The 17,634-nt window shown below is 40.1% G+C and overlaps 2 protein-coding genes across 4 annotated transcripts in view; one reads left to right on the forward strand and one right to left on the reverse strand.

Moving 5' to 3' along the window:
- Positions 1 to 17,634, forward strand: part of ralgps2 (Ral GEF with PH domain and SH3 binding motif 2) — a 158,906-nt gene that overhangs the window by 99,755 nt on the left and 41,517 nt on the right. The window lies entirely within an intron of this gene.
- The window catches only part of angptl1a (angiopoietin-like 1a), a 30,745-nt gene that overhangs the window by 2,659 nt on the left and 10,452 nt on the right, over positions 1 to 17,634 (reverse strand). Inside the window, exons 2-4 of the mRNA XM_055186481.2 lie at positions 7,654 to 8,542; positions 2,198 to 2,391; positions 749 to 1,019 (exon numbers count right to left, since the gene is read on the reverse strand). Coding sequence (XP_055042456.1) covers positions 749 to 1,019; positions 2,198 to 2,391; positions 7,654 to 8,443 — 1,255 coding nt within the window. The 5' untranslated portion in view covers positions 8,444 to 8,542. The remainder of the gene's footprint in view (positions 1 to 748; positions 1,020 to 2,197; positions 2,392 to 7,653; positions 8,543 to 17,634) is intronic.

Below are 17,634 nucleotides of genomic sequence, written 5' to 3' on the forward strand. Positions count from 1 at the left end.
ATGAGCAAGACGACCCAAGAAAATAAGTCTAGTTTTTTGACCAAAAAATATCAAATTTAAGTGATTTTGTGCCTAAAACGAGCAAAAAAATCTGCCAATGGGGTAAGCAAATTTTTCTTGAATTTTTCTTGAATTTAGTATTTAAGAAAAATGTTCAAGATTTTTTTGCTAATCCCATTGGCAGATTTTTTTGCTTGTTTTATGGCCAAAATCACTTAAATTTGATATTTTTGGTCTAAAAACTAGACCAAAAACTAGAGTCGTTTTGCTCATCAAGAAAAAATATCTTAATTTAAGAATTTGTAGATATTTTTACTGAAAACGACAAAAATACTAAGAAATTTTTCTCTTAATCATTTTTTGCAGTGCATATTTTGATGGTTTCATCTATCCTGATAGGGCATTAAAAGCAAATATAGTACATCCCCCACCACCAACAACATCATCACTTTTGGCCACTACTGTACATTAACAGTAGCATTTGCATTCACATTATCCAAACTCCAGACTCTCATTTTCAAATGACTTCAACACCGACCACATGAATTTATAGTCAATCAAACATGGGTTTGATTTCCATTTGCATTCAAATGATCCAAACCCCAGATTCCCATTTCAAATGACTTGAACACTGACAAACACGGGTTCATTTATAGTGTATCAAACGTGGGTCAGGACTATAGTGTAATACTAATAGATTTGCAGACATAAAAGGCCTTTAATTTCCAACTGGCTGTTGATGTCTGACCTGTGAAGGCGTCTTTATCCCGATCTAGTGTAGTGAAGGGTTTTCCGTTGTTACTCGTGAGCGAGTCTCCAGCATTGCCCTGATAGGTGCCCAGTCTTATCCTGAATCCCTCGCTCTCAGGCTCCAGATGGAAGCTGCTGTACTCCGCGTACACTTTCTTCCCAACCCAGTCTTCTAACTCCACCAGAAGTTTGTAATCTCCTTGCTTGGCTAAATTATAGATGTTCTCCAAGCCCAGCCAGTGCTCTCCGTCTATGTTTCCAAAGCCTTTCTTGTGGGAGAAAAAGGGAGGGTACAGAAACCATTACAGAGTCGGCTGGTTGCGACAAAGGAGTTTGTTCTTTTTCCAGTGGAAACAGTTCAAGAAACATCTTGAGTGAATTTCGAGGATTTATGTCCATTACCACAACTGTGCACAGTGATCTTCCATATGATGTCTTTCTGTGTGTATCTGATACATCCCTACCTCTTTTCTGTCAAAATGGTGTTTGTTCTTTATTGGTTAAGATTTCCAAATATGCTTTAGCATTTAAGATAATTTTATTTTGGATAGTTGTCGTGCATAACAAATTTGATTTCATTTGCAATAAATCACGCAATGGTTTTATTTTAGACAACCAGGGAACATAAGTGCAGATTCAGACAGATTCAATTATCTGGTAACCCTTTCATTTGGTCTATAACAACAACCTTTTATGGGCCTGCTCAGAGACGATTTTTCTGTCCAGGACTGAGTTTTCGCGGTGGAATTAGGACCTGCTTTGGCGTCTGTGCCGGCGTCCTTTTGGTGAAGAAAGGACACCAGTGTTAGCGAGAAATTGTGTGTACGAATCAATGAGAACAGTTTGAAGTAAATTCCTATTGTAGGCTTTTAACCATGGACTTGTAATCCACTCATCTGGCAGAAGTAGTAAACTCAACTTCGATTAAATCAACAAAGTCCCAAAACTGACTTGAGAGCTGCTTTTCTAAAGGGCATAACCAGATTTTTCCACTGAATTGAGCAGTGCACAAAAGAAAATAGTCATTTTCGGTCCATTACTCTTGGAAAGGAGCATAAAAGCCTCCAATAACCTACAACTACCCTTCTTAATTTGGCTTCCTCAACTTGAAAGTCTGCTCATCCAACGCTTTTAATAGAAAATAAGTAACTTGATTTGATTTGACAATCATTTGGTGCAATCATTCGAATTGTCTTTGTTAATGAATTACATGTTCTTCATCTACTAAATGACTGGAAATGACTGGAAAATTGACCACACATTGCATTTTACTTGTACAGGCAAACATGACAGCAGTTATGTAAATGCAGAAGGTGGGTCTGTCTCCAAAATACCTATTTCCATGTTTCTTCTCAGATGTGTAGACTGACTGAAGTTGGACTGGTTTAGATGTGCACTATGGTTGGTGTACAGTAAGTTTGGAGTGTGTAATGCGAGCACCCCTTACCTTGTAGTTTTCCCAGTTCCGGAAGAAGTTGACGGAGCCATCTTTCCTTCGCTGAAAAATGGTCCAGCCTCCATTGTCTAATTTATGCTCGCACCAAGCTTGAATCAGTCTGTCATTGCCGTCTGTCTTTAAGAGATACATCCCACTGGTGGTATGTCCCGCCTGCCTCACCTGGTAACAGTCTCTGAATGGACCTGAGGAAGACGGGAAGACTTGTTAAGATTCATTGAGCAATTCAAATCTTGTATTTATAAGATTTTGTCGTCATTGCTCAATCACCACCTGCACTATGTTTCGATTGATCCAAACGATAATGTATGCAGGATACCTAATTTTAGCCAAATTCTGGATAAGCTAAAGAGAGGCGACAATGCCAGAATGCATTGCGATGAGCTTAGTAAATTTTAAATTAACAAAAGCTTTATTTGAATAAATAAATACCAGATGTAAACCATCTCAGTTAATAGAGAACAGTACTTTTGTGCTTATTGGGCTATCGGTGCTGTTGCACAATGTTCTGCTTGATTTCAGTAGAATAGGCATGAAGGTTGCCTTGAATGGGCTTCAGACATGCAATCTTTCAGATTCTTGATATACACTTTTTCTGACCATTGAGCGAGACTGTTGTCTTAACTTAAAGCTCTCCCCGGAGAGTCGTCTGAGCCCTTGTCGGCTTTGCTTTACTATTTCTCTCCAAGATCTAGATTTGGCTGAGGGCTAATACCCTGCCAGGTCTTAATGAAGTTACCATGCCCAGACCATGCTTAAGCCTTGTGTACCTTCCTCTTCCTATGGTTACTTTCCACTCGTTTTTCATTTTTCTCATCGCGTTGAACTTAAGCTAAAGCCATTATCAGTCATATAGGAGTGAGCCAGAGAGGGTTCCCTCTCCGACAGTGGTCCTTCCAGTGGTGGGATGTATTAGAAAAGGTTTCTTGTGTTGAGAGGAAGTCCTTCGGTAGCTCTAGCTGTGCTTAAACGGCTGTCTTAACCAGACTGGGCCCTGACCGCCTGTCAATGAATGACCGTCTTTGAGCTCACACAGACAGGCATTGTGCCGGGTCGCTTCAAGCAATGTGGGGGAGAGGGAGTTTACTCTGCTTGGGTCCACTTAAAGGCACTGCTTGACTGAGTTATCCGAAACCATGCTCTGTTTTTGTAATAATGTTACATCTTCATCAGCAAAATGTGTTTTTTCCTGTCATACAAAATGTGCTGCTGTAAAACCCAAGAGGTTAAATGAGCGTTTTGATTCGGTCGGATGTGGTTGTAATTCTCTGTGTTTTGGGTCAAGTAGGCTGTAGCGAGATGTCATTAGTGGTCAGTCGTGGGAGATTCTGGCCCTATTGAGTTGCACCGGCCGAAAAAAAGGCTGGACTCTTTCCCATTTTGAGGCTTTTTGCTGAGCAGCACCAAGATTTTACTGCTGTTTAAGTCTTTGATTGTGAAGATCTGCTTTGTAAGCACTGGAGATTGTATATTGTGATGGGTATACGAGTATGAAAGGGAATGGAAAATGGGAGAAAACCTAAACGTAAGACAGTCTTTAAAAGGTCTGTTTGTTCTTATATTTATACGCCTACTTTTTCCTCGAAGGCCACAGTCCAAAACCATCATATCACACTCACACATGCGTGCCTACAGTATTTGACCTGCCAGGTGTGGGATCATAAGCAGTGTAAATGCTTCTCCTGAATGTTGAAGCAAATGAATAAGAGATGTTCTCTGTCGTGGTTATAAAGGTTGAATTATGAGGTGATACAGTTAGCATTTATTTTTTCTCTCGAGACATTGGGTATTTTTTTAAAACCAAGTGAGTTTTGTAATGCACATATAGTCAGCTTGTTTTAGGTGTATTCCAGTTTCAAAATGTTGTGCACAATGTTGTGCTTTCTTACAAGATGCCTTGTTTTGATGAAATTTTATAGCTGCATTACAGGGATGAGCCAGGACTCCAATTTTCCTCCATGTTGTTGAAGCAGAAAAGTTTGCTAGAAAATAGTTTTGTCTAAGAAAGTGCACATGATTTTCCTTTCTTTTATGTAATAGAGTTGGGATGGAGTTCGTATGTGGAAAAAACATCTTTCCCCCTATCTGATCCATTTCCAGCCCCCGGCTTGTGTGGTAAAGTTATTTTGTAGTTTTGCCATTTACTGAGAGTTACACGGCTGTAAAATCGAAAATGTGGTTTTCAAAGTGACAGTGTAAACTTTGCCACCAAGAATTACAGAACAGAAATTGAGCAATTGCTCGAGAAACCTATACAAGTTGACTGAACGAAGAAAAAATTTATTATAAAATAACACTGGTCGTCTACAGGAGTCTTCTGAGGTCATGCAATAGTGTTGTTTGAGAAACCGACTGAATTATTAGATGATATTCACTTGACATGTTAACTTTTGTCCTAGTTCTCTCTGTAGTCATGACAGCAAATTCTAGTCTGTAGGTTTTATTTATTATTTTTTAATAAATGTTTTCATTTGGCAAACCTGGTCTGAATTATTTGAATTTGCTTACTCCATGCAACAGTTAGGGCTCAACAGAGCAAATGATTAAAGGTGCAGGGTGTAAATTGTTGCGGCATCTAGTGGTGAGGTTACGCATTGCAACCAACGGCACAGTCCACTGCTCACCCCTCGCTTTTGAAACGCATAGAGAAGCTACGTTAGGCGCCACCGGACAAACATGTAATCGTCGAAGAACTTAGTAACAAAAATTGGCCATTACGGGGTTCTAGGCGTGTAACGATACACCAATGGCATGATCTCGCGCTCTTCCATTACACTTCCGTTAACCCGATCTGACACACATGCACGTAAGCACACACGCGAACGCAAGCACACACACACAAAGTTACGACAGATTGTGTGTGATATGTCTACGAAACGAATTTCATTCCTGTACTTTACTGGAAAACCAAAATGTTCCCATACATACAAGAGACATAAATGTGTCCGGAGGATCTGCAATATCAGGCGGAGCAGCCATCCTGTGACCTGCGCTCACTCCCAAGTCAAATGACATGACACGGACTTGGAAAACAGTAACTTTGGAATATACTATTTAGAACAGCAAAAATCTTTTATAGTTTGTATTTTACAGTAACTGCACTTACAGTGTATTTACAAAATAATGGTAAATCCATGTACTTTATTTGTCTTAAATTTAGGATTAAAGGAATAGTCTACTCATTTTCAATATTAAAATATGTTATTACCTAACTAAGAATTGTTGATGCATCCCTCTGTCATCTGTGTGCGTGCACGTGGGTGCTGTGGCGCGTGGTGACACTTTGGTGGCATTTGGCTTTGCCCAGTTCATTCAATGGTGCCGGGCGGAGATGGGGTTGGAGGTGACCAAACACATCAGCGTTTTTCCTGTTTAAGACGAGTAGTTATACGAGCAAGTTTGGTGGTACAAAATAAAACGTAGTGCTTTTCTAAGTGGATTTAAAAGAGGAACTATATTTTATGGCGTAATATCACTTTTGGGAGTACTTCGACTCGGCGCAGTAACACCCTCCCTCTCCCATTATGAGAGGGAGAAGGGGAGCGGACTTTTCAGGCGAGTCGAAGTACTCCCGAAAGTGCTATTACGCCATACAATATAGTTCCTCTTTTAAACCCGCTTAGAAAAGCACTACGTTTTATTTTGTACCACCAAACTTGCTCGTATAACTACTCGTCTTAAATAGGAAAAACGTTGATGTGTTTGGTCACTTCTAACTTTATCTCTGATTGGTACCATTGAATGAATGGGGCTAAGCTAAATGCTATCGAAGTGTCGCAGCGCGTTCCAGCGCTTACGTGCACGCACACAGATGATAGAGGGATGTATCAACAATTCTTAGTTAAGGTAATAACATATTTTAATATTGAAAATGAGTAGACTATTCCTTTAAGGGTTTGGGGCTTAGTAAGTAATTGCACAGTTACAAAAGTGACCTTGAACCACAAAACCAGTGAAAGGGTCAATTTTTGAAATTGAGATTAAATTGGAATTTGAGATTTCAACTTTTAGGTGAGTAAATATGCTTTCCATTGATGTATGGTTTGTTAGGATATGACAATATTTGGCTGAGAAACAACTATTTGAAAATCTGGAATCTGAATATAAAAATATTGAGATTGAAAATCGCCTTTAAAGTTGTCCAAACAAAGTCCTTAGCACTGCATCCACTCATAAAATTAAAAGTTCTGATATATTTACACTAGGAAATGTACAAAATATCTTCATGGAACATGATCTTTAGATAATTTCCTAATCTATATACTCCACTTATGACCAGGCCCAAATGAAATCCGTGCCTGCAGAATTCCATGGATTTTAATTCCCAAGCACACATACCCTGCACATGCGAATGCTCTGGTTATGTTTAATATAAAGGTACATTTACATATGCTAAATTCATAATGAAAACGTATTAACACAGGCTTTTATTTATATTTAGAACACTATAAACAATAATATATGTAATTTGATATACAAAATATAATTCTATCTTGACATGAACATTATCTGGTCCTTGTTGATCCAGTTTAATTCAGAAGACTTATTTTTGGTGTAAAAAGCTTATGACTGATTTTGTGGTCCAGGGTCACATATGTAAATGTGGAACTAGACTGAAAAATAAGTGCTCCCAACACTATGCTGTTTTTTGAATAAAAATGCTTAATGGGATGTGCATGCTTACACACAAACCATTTCTCTGTCATTGCCATCTGTCTATTGCTTTGATATTAAAAACATAACAACCGCTTGCCCCATTTTTCTTGAGACTGTTTCCCCAAAACACATTATCATGGAAATTGCTTTCATGTTTAGATTTGGCAAAGGCAGAATCTCTGTCTTATGTGTGTCTGGGGGAAAAGTTCGTGAATATTGTTGGGTAAGTGCTTGACGGGAACCTTGGAGGAATGAAGATCTTGCTTTTATGCTGTATGTTCTCATGCTACAGGTGCATTTTGTTTTAGTTATGCTGAGGCCAGATACAGAAGCCCAGCCACCAGTTTCTCCTTACTTTACTCTTCACTGTCTGACCCTTTAATCTTCTTCAGATTGCTCTGGCAGCATTTTGTGGGTGCACGTTTGCACGTGTTCACTTAGGAATCCGTGAGATTATTTTTTGTTTTCATGAGCTGCCAGAGAGGATTCTGCAAGAGCGTAACGGAGGATTCTGGGATTAGTCTCAGCAACTTTTGGCATTACAACACTGCACAAGCTGTTCTCAGCTGTGGTTTACAAGAATGAGATCTTACAGCCAATTTAAGGGTAACACGTACTTCCATACTAAAGATGCAATACTTAATTTGGAGACACAGCAGGTGTCTGGTATGGTTTAAACATTTGAATAACAAAGTTCAGAAAGCCGAAAGTAAAAAAGGAGATGCCAAAATTGAGCTTGTCCATATTTAAATTTTTAAAAATTCTCATTCTTCCCGACCCTGGTAACTTACCATCTGTGGTGAGGGTGCCCTGCGGTGGTGGTGGTATTCCCAGTGGGTCAGGTGTTGGAGCATCCATGCGGGATCCCCTAGGAAAAGCTCGGTTGTTGTTGTCTCTCTGAATCTCGTTGGTAAAGCGATTATTGTTGGTTGGAATGTTCTCCGGCACCACCTGCACCAAAGGCGGCACTGCCGGCAGATCTTGACGGCCGAACCCACGTAGACAGCGTTCTTCCAAAGCGGCGATCAACACCGACTGGTTGTTGACTGTGGCGGCAAGGCCTGCGAAACGCATCTCTAACTCTCTGTACCGGGAGGCCAGGCGGAGCATTTCCGTGGTGACGTTCAGAACACGGTTCTCCAGCTGCACCAATTCCAGGGAGTTGTCTCTTTTGCGGATAATCTCGTGTAACAGCTGCATGTACAGTTGCGTCACCCGGGAATTCATGTTACGTGACTCTTTGCGTAAAAGCTTCATTTCATTTACCAAGTTCCCGTCCACATCTGCCACTACTTGCAGCGTTTCGATCTCTCTTCGCTGCTTAGATAAGACTTCCCGCACGTCAGCGATATCCATACGCGTCACCCGGTCTTTGTCTGCCTCAGGCCCTGTGGCAGAGGCGCAGATCGGGCCTGTAATCTTCTGCTGAGGCACCAAGAAAGTGTAGGAACACTTCTTGGTGTCGTCTGCAGGTGCCCGCCGTCGACGTGACTGCGAAAGTTCATTTACTGAGTGGCTCTTGTCAACCAAACAGAGGGAGAGGCAGAGCACGATGCCCATGCTCCATGTTACACCTCTCATTGTTGCTTCTATTATCACCTCCCCACCCGTTTGATTCTTTCCTCCTCTTCCGTTGGCTCTTCTTTTCTTCCACTACCTCCAGATAAATCCAGAATTTGCCTGTTAGAGGAAACAAAAGCCATTATTCAATAAACAGTCCTTAAAAAATTGTCAAACGGTCCCTAGCTGTCACTTGGGTGGTACCCTTTTAAAAGGTCCTAATACACTCACCTAAAGGATTATTAGGAACACCATAATAATACTATGTTTAACCCCCTTTCGCCATCAGAACTGCCTTAATTCTACGTGGCATTGATTCAACAAGGTGCTGAAAGCATTCTTTAGAAATGTTGGCCTATATTGATAGGATAGCTTCTTGCAGTTGATGGAGATTTGTGGGATGCACATCCAGGGCACAAAGCTCCAATTCCACCACATCCCAAAGATGCTCTATTGGGTTAAGATCTGGTGACTGTGGGGGCTATTTTAGTACAGTGAACTCATTGTCATGTTTAAGAAACCAATTTGAAATGATTCGAGCTTTGTGACATGGTGCATTATCCTGCTGGAAGTAGCCATCAGGTCATAAAGGGATGGACATGGTCAGAAACAATGCTCAGGTAGGCCGTGGCATTTAAACAATGCCCAATTGGCACTAAGGGGGCTAAAGTGTGCCAAGAAAACATCCCCCACACCATTACACCACCACCACCAGCCTGCACAGTGGTAACAAGGCATGATGGATCCATGTTTTCATACTGTTTACGCCAAATTCTGACTCTACCATCTGAATGTCTCAACAGAAATCGAGACTCATCAGACCAGGCAACATTTTTCCAGTCTGTCCAATTTTGGTGAGCTTGTGCAAACTGTAGCCTCTTTCCAAATTGTAGCCTCTTGTAGCCTCCATTTGTAGTGGAGATGAGTGGTACCCGGTGGGGTCTTCTGCTGTTGTAGCCCATGCGCCTCAAGGTTGTGCGTGTTGTGGCTTCACAAATGCTTTGCTGCATACCTCGGTTGTAATGAGTGGTTATTTCAGTCAAAGTGGCTCTTCTATTAGCTTGAATCAGTCGGCCCATTCTCCTCTGACCTCTAGCATCAACAAGGCATTTTTGCCCACAGGACTGCCGCATACTGGATGTTTTTCCCTTTTCACACCATTCTTTGTAAACCCTAGAAATGGTTGTGCACTCTTTGGTACTAATTTGTACTTCTGATGTACTAATATGAACTCTTTAGGTGCAAAGGTGTACTTTTGGTAATGCCCCAGTGATAGCAAGCGACCAGTTTTTCCGACAGTCCGATAGTCTATTGTACCATAACATCAGCAGTTAGAGTTCTAGACATCTTTTCTAAAATCTCTTACTTAAACTTAATTTCAGAAGTCTTTTAGGTTGTTATGAGGCATGACATATTGTAAATGAACCTTTAAAAGAACTTCCTGTTTACAAAGTTGTTGTTTACTAAGCCAGAGTGGCTGTAATATAGTGCTGTTATGGATGAAGATTGCAGAATGTGAAAGAAAGATGGTAGATAAAGCAAATATGCTATAATTAGGGCCTTATTATTTTTTCTTTTTGTGCTCATACGTATATTTTAAGATGATCCCTTGCGATCCATTACGACAGACAGGAGATATGTGAGTCATGGACAGATATATAAACATAGCTAATGCAGACTAAATCAGAAAAGGTGAGAGTGCTAGACAGAGATATATATTTGGAAAGGACAGCTTTTAATTAACATAGCCAAGAATAATGGTTTTAGATGTCTGCAGGCTGCAGTTTATGCATTATTTTCATTGTGGAATGGAGTTGTATATTAGCAGATTGATATTTTACAGAACCTTTGGACCGTTTTCTCACACAGACACCCTGACCTGCTGCTAAATTTCATCTCAGACACTTAAACACGCATACACCAAAGTGTCCAGGTCCAGATGCTTCTCGTCATCCTCTAACACATTCCCACGTTCAGATGCTTCACAACTCATCACTCCTCCTCTGATGTCACCACCAGGGCATTTTAATCACAAGCCCATGTCAGTGTGGACCAAAACCTTTCTCCTGCGCTAATACTCGCTACCCCCTTCACCATCTATCTGGGGGTGAGGGATCACGTTCTTGGATGTCCTCACATCCTGCTTTATATCTCAGTCTAAAGGGTTCAGTATTTGACGTGCTTCCACGTTGAGTGCCCCAGCAGGGTTTTGGGATTTGGCACAGCAGCTCTCTCCAGGAGCAGCGTTAGCCTCTTCTAATCCCAGTATCACCTTTCTCTCCATACTGAGCTCTGCTTTTCATCAACACCCAGAAGCATCCGCTTAGTCGCCCCTCCCTGTTTATACAGACACAGTTTTTACACAGTAACTCTGGATGTCTGCAGACTCAACACAGTTTCACGTGTAACGCACAGTGACTTGAAGAGAGAAATTCAGTATTGCTTATATATATGTGGAATGGGTTACTGAGCATTTTAAATTAAAAAAAGATAAGCACATTTGGAGTTATTTTAATATATAACCTTGCTCTTCCAAGCTTTATAATGGTTGAAAACAGGGATCAGGGAACAACTGACTTTGAACCCCAAAAAAGTGCATCCATCCTTTACAGAGGTAATCCACACGGCTCCGATGGGTTAATGAAGGATTTCTGCGGGTAATTGATGTGATTTTTTTGTAAGAAAGATATCCATATTTCCAACTTTATAAACTGTAATACTGTTTTTAGCTTCTGGTAGCAACCTTTTTTTGATTCACGACAGAGTTTTAGGGTAGTAAGCGTTGTTTGCCATGGGTACGTTTCGCAGTGAGTCCAAGATGCATTGTTACTGGAACCTAGTTATTATAGTTTATAAAGTTTGAAATATGGTAAGAAATATAAGTTCTTAAAAAAATCGCATCAATTACCCGCAAAAGACCTTTATCAACCCGTTGGAGCCTTGTGGATTACCTCGGTGAAGGATGAATGTACTTTTTGCCTTTTAAAGTTGCGGTTCCCTGATCCCTGTTTTTTACCTTTATAAAGTTTGGAAGAGCAAAGACATTTACTAAAATAACTCCAAATTTGTTTGTCTGAAAGTTGAGGGACATCTGTATCTTAGGATTAGTTTCTTAAAAATCCAGATAATTTACTCGCCACCATGTCATTTTAAAATGTTGATGTCTTTCTTTGTTCAGTCGAGAAGAAATTATGTTTTTTGAGGAAAACATTCCAGGATTTTTCTCATTTTAACGGACTTTAATGGACCCCAACAATTAACCGTTTTAGTGCAATTTAAAATTGCAGTTTCAACGGAGTTTCAAAGGAATCTAAACGATTTCAAACGAGGCATAAGGGTCTTATCTAGCAAAATGATTGACATTTTTGGCAAGAAAAATAAAAAATATGCACTTTTAAACCACAATTTCTCTTCTTCCTCCGGCTGTGTGACGAGCTAACGTGACCTCACGTAATGACGAAATGGCGTGGAAAGGTCACGTGTTACATATATGAAACACACATTTGCGGACCATTTTAAACAATAAACTGACACAAAGACATTAATTCTTATCATTCGACATAACAACAATGTCCAAGCGGTCCTCTTTCTCCACACTTGTAACTGGGGCATAGTTTCGATACGTCATCCATGACCTCTTGACGAGATGACGTATTACGTGAGGTCGCGCTGGCGCGTCACAAGACCGGAGGAAGACAAGAAGTTGTGGTTTAAAAGTGCATATTTTTTATTTTTCTTGCCAAAAATGTCAATCGTTTTGCTAGATAAGACCCTTATGCGTCGTTTGGGATCATTTAGAGTCCTTTGAAACAGCAATCTTAAACTGCATTAAAACTGGTAAGTGTTGGGGTCCATTCAAGTCCATTAAAATGAGAAAAATCCTGGAATGTTTTCCTCAAAAAACATAATTTCTTCTCGACTGAACAAAGAAAGACATTAACATTTTGGATGACATGGTGGTAAGTAAATTATCTGGATTTTTTTTTAAGAAAATGGACTAATCCTTTAAGCCCAGAGAATAGTTTGTTTGTTATGTAGCTTATTTGACTCGTACATGTACACAAATGTTCAATGCATGCACATTGCAACCAAAAGCAATGCATCTCCTGGGCTACATACTATATATTCTCCTATACACACATGCGTGACTTCGTAAAAAGTATTCAGGGTTACAAAAATTTGGCGCTGTGCGTACAGTTGCGCACATATTCTACTGATGATGAAATTTATGTCAGAACCTCGCGGATGTGTAAAAACTGAAATGTACTTCTAGCTTTAGGCCATAATACCGCAATTAGATAATTTTAGCAATACTATAATACACCTTTATTTCTCAGTCTGTTTATTAGAATACAACCACAAAATTTGTATGCGGTATTAAGAAACAGAACAAAATAGTTCAAGTATTTAATGTGAACTTCCCTTAAACTTGAGCAATATCAGGAACCTACAGATTTTCTCAAACTAAAAAGAAATGAAAGTCTAATTCTAATGTAATGACCTCAGGACTTTAATTTCCCCAAAATGTGCCAAGGAGGGTCACACTGAATATTGACTTTTGCCTATAGATAGTAATCTCTCAGGGGCATTTTCTTAATGAAATTTCACGAATTCGCTGAAATGTATCAGGCTTTCTAATACTACTCTGAGCCTTATGCATACATCAGTGGCGTGCTTCCCCATACTTGTATAACTGCACCTATTGATAACCAAGTGGTCTCTATTTAGTTACTTTTCCCATCCATACGTTCCTGGAAATTTTGTGTTTGCCTGAACGTTCTGCTGAATGTTTCTAAGTGGATGAAGTAGTAACCCAAATAAAACCCGAGATGCTGGATTTAAAAATACTGGCTGTTCATTTCCAAGTATAATGAAAGGTACAGTCAAACACAGCCTAATCTGGGCTGAACTAATCATGCATGGCGGAGCGAACCGAAACTGAAGGCTACAGACTTGAAATATCACACTGTGTGGAGTGAAGAGATTAGAAAGTGAGAAGTTGAAGACAAGGTTTAGAGAAACCGTCTGGACTGAAGTAAAGAAAGTGGGTCACATATATAATCTTTTATTTGACTGACCTGCCAAACAAGACACCTGGTCCTAAACGTGACTTGATCTATGGGAATAGAAGCAGGCGTATGGAGATTTGTGTAAGAGTTTCTTTTGTGCTCGGTTTATCTTTATTTTCATCAGTTTTATTCGAAATTGCTCAACTTAATTATAGGCATATCCAATAGACATTTAACCGAATTCTCAGCTGTCATTTTTCACAATCACGGAAAAACAATTACTAATATTTTGGCTCAGGCAAAGTAATTGGCAGCTAACACGTTCAGAAACAGATGTGGGAATGTCGGCCCATGGCTAAACAAAATGGTTCAGGATGCTGTGAATCGAAATGCACACTTAGAGGATTGATCAGTCAACTATGGTCTATAAAAAAATTTACTATATTGTTTATTGCTCTCTTAAACCTTAAGTCGTGACTCACCTGTCCAGTTTAACTAAGTAAACCTGTAGCTCAACCATATACTGTAAAAAATATGGACGTAGTGTCTGTGATGTCACCCATAGGTTTGTAAAGAGCTTTTTTGAAGCCAATAGTTGGCTGGGCTTGCCGTAGAAGTCATGGGTAGGGTTGGGAATTGAATTTCAATTCCAATTCTGGAATTGGATCCATAAGGGGCTAATCACACCAAACGCGTTTTAAACGCTTGGAAACGCAAGGCGCAAAGCACTGCCTTTTTTAAAAAGGGCAGGGTGACGCAACTTTTTATATTGCTAGGAAACCACCGAGTCAGCTGTCTTCATCATCATTTATTAATTTATAGAGCACATTTCCAACAACGGGCAACCAAAGTGCTGTACAGCCATACAACAATAAATAAATTACTGGTCAGCAATTAGGAAAACAGTCACTATAGTTAGTTTGTAATTGACTTGTATAATCAAAATCCATTATTTTATTAAACTATACAATAAGTTGTATCCAGTAATCTAGTTAACATATTGTAATGAGATGAGTGACATGGCTATACATACTTTAATACTTTGTTTCTAGACTTCTATTAAGATTTTTCGACGTGGGCACCATTCTTACCTCTCTCTATCGCTACAATGTGTAATGTCATGATCATGCGCGAATGCTCGTTCTTGAGGTTCTGAGTGAGACGCGGAGCTGCGTGCTGATGTAGATTAAACTGAGCACAGAAACAATCGACGCGTAGTTTAAATGAGTGGTAAAAACCCGGTCGCGCAATCTGTTTTTGTCGTGGGTGCCCTGTACGCACAAGCGTGAAGCCTATGAATGAAAACATATCATTCAATCTCGTCAGTTCACATGCACCAGCGCAGCGCGTACACTGGCGCAGAGAAGAGCGTGACCTTCAGCCTATGTGCCAGTGCTTAGCCCCGGACGGCCCTGGCCAAATTTAAACCCATGTATCCGAGTCCTGATCGGGAGGTAACGTCCGATTCCGATCGAGTCTGAAACGCTTGACTGTTATTACTTTTCATTTCTTTAGAATCAAAACCGAGAATCGTTAGAAATCGGAATCAATTAGCAGAATCGTATTTGGAATCGGAATCGTTGCCCAAACGATGCCCAACCCTAGTCATGGGTCATTATCAATGCAAAGATCATGGGTATGATTAAAAAGTGTATCTTGATTGCGTTCTTATTGTGAGTCGTCATATTTACAAATGATTAAACCAAATAGTGCGTTTGTGACATTTGAACGTCTTATCTTAAAACCGAAAGTAAATGTGTTTTCCTCAGGGAAGGTCTGTAGTAGTTAAAAGTTTGGCAAATAAAATATTTCAAATCAATATTTTATGCTTCTTACTCATGAGGTTAATATCTGTGTAAAAAAAGCTATGTAAGGGATAACGTACCTGCAGCAGGTTGTTATTGTAAAATAAGCCCCTTTAGTTTGATGCAAGACCCTCTGCTTCCTGTCGGGTCCTGATCATACTATCAGGGCTTATTTCTGCAATAACAACCTGCTGCCTATACATTATCCCTTACATAACCATTTTCTATATCCTTGTCACTCCATTATCCTTTTCCTTAAAGTGCTGATAAACCAGTCAGAATTAGCAACACCGCTTACCACTTAGTTAATTTTACAAACAATAGAAGTGGATTAACTTGGCTCCAGACCTGGTCATGGTTGAGCATTATCACTGCACCATGGCACTTCCCTCCCAGTAATAAAGCTCCACACCATACAATCGACTCACTGTTCCCGTGAATCACTTCATCATCCCCTTTAACTTTGATGTGCTCTGTGGACAGCTGTGACCATCAACTGCATCGGCCAGCTGGCTCTCCATGAGTAGCTATAATTTATAGAGAACCGCTTCTAGAACAGCTTCCAAAAACCTTCTGATACCCCTGGGCTCCTCGGGCATTTTCCGAAGTCAAAATGATAACACCATGCAGTCTCTGTAGCGCATTTAATACACGCCAATGTTTTCTTTGGGCATGACCGTGCGAACATTGGTTATGGTGTCTGTCAAAAACCAAATCCCAGTAGTTCCTCAGCTGTACATTCATAATGACAATGTCATTGTGGAAGTTGCTATACCAACATATTTTATTTTCACAGGGTCCCTGGGTTCATTTTAAAGTTCATCACCGAAATCAGATTTTCCTCACTGTTTTTGTCTTTTGGTAATCCATCTTGAAAATACCCAGAAGAAGGGTATTTGGACACATTTGTTTTAGTAATAAAGTCTCACTTATTCCATATTTTGACAGAGCGCTGCCAAAATCTTCCTTCCCTCAAGAGTATTATTGTTAACCTAAGCTTTGAGGGAGCGAGGTAGCTTCGGAGTTTTGTTTATACTCGTGTCTAGGAAGCCAGCTTCTCCAGTTTTCTGTCTTTTTGTGATTACAGACTCTCACTCTCTTATGACGTGGGTATCTCATCTTATTAATTGCCCTAAAGACATCAATGGTCATTATGTCCAGTGTGACACTTTGTCTTGTTGTGATCCTTGGCTGGCATCTATTCAGTAGCATTAATTGATTTGGCTGCATTAAATTCGTATAAACATGCAATTCAGATCCAAGCTTTTCCTAATAGATCAATCAATCACCTTGTCAGGTTCCTGGCTGGCCTGCGCTTGATGATGTGCTTTGGTGGGCCAACAGGAGCTGTGTTTTTCTTTGGCTGTGCTGGGATGGATCTGAGCTCCAGTCATTAGCTCATTGCCTCTCTCTTTGTAAACCACTCTGACTTCTGCTCTTTGTTTTAGCATTTGGATGTTATTGTGTCCGACTGAGTCGGATAAGAAGTTTTGCCTTCGTGTTTTTGTAGGATTTATGTCCCGAGTGTCAGAATTTATATACTTTTAAAGGGTCTGGTCATCCGTTTTAAGTCAAAATTTCATTGGGCAGTTGAGGGCTATAAAAGCAGTTAACTAGAAAGTAGGAGGTGTTCGGTTAAGGAGTGTTGGAGTGCTTTGGTACGGAATCATAGTCCCATATTTTTCCCGCAAAGTTTATTAGTCGGTGAGTCAGTTTGTGCATTTTTACGAGAAGAAAGGTTATTGCTCAGAGAATTTAGACAAGGAAATTAAGTGTCGAAAAACTTTGTTCTCTGCAGAGAAACGGTGGAGAAAGATTAAGCAAAGCTTGTAAAGTTTTTATTTCGTTTGTAAACCAAATGAACCCAAAGACAAACAGAATAACATTGAATTATATTGAACTTGACTTGACTTGACTTGACTTATATTACCTTACTTTCTAATCACATTCTATGGTGAGTTCCTGTTTGCGTTTTCCCAATTTGAACCCTCTGAAAGTTTGTTTAGAAACTAAGTTAAAAGAATGGGGGGAGGAACAAATAGCTTAAGGGGGCGCACACCGGACGCGCCGCGCAGCACCGCGCCGTTCTAAAAAACTCAAACACATTGCTTTCTATGAGTATACATACGCACACCGGCGCTGACAGGTGGCGCCTGTTCTTGCCACCCAGCTACGACTCAGAAAGTTGCTCAAATCCCTGTCCAGCCACTCACATAGTTTAACATTAAATAACATCATATTTGTCCCAAATCATTAACAATTAACATTGGCTGCTAACGTATATTTTGCATTTTGAAGTAGACGCTATCTGACGAAGCTCACGCTATTTAATGTGCACTTCCGGTTTACGATACCTCTGAGTTGTCCTAGACGCGACGCTGAGCTGCGCGGCCGGTGT

This window comes from Misgurnus anguillicaudatus, chromosome 18, assembly GCF_027580225.2.
Source record: "Misgurnus anguillicaudatus chromosome 18, ASM2758022v2, whole genome shotgun sequence".
Lineage (NCBI taxonomy): Eukaryota > Metazoa > Chordata > Actinopteri > Cypriniformes > Cobitidae > Misgurnus > Misgurnus anguillicaudatus.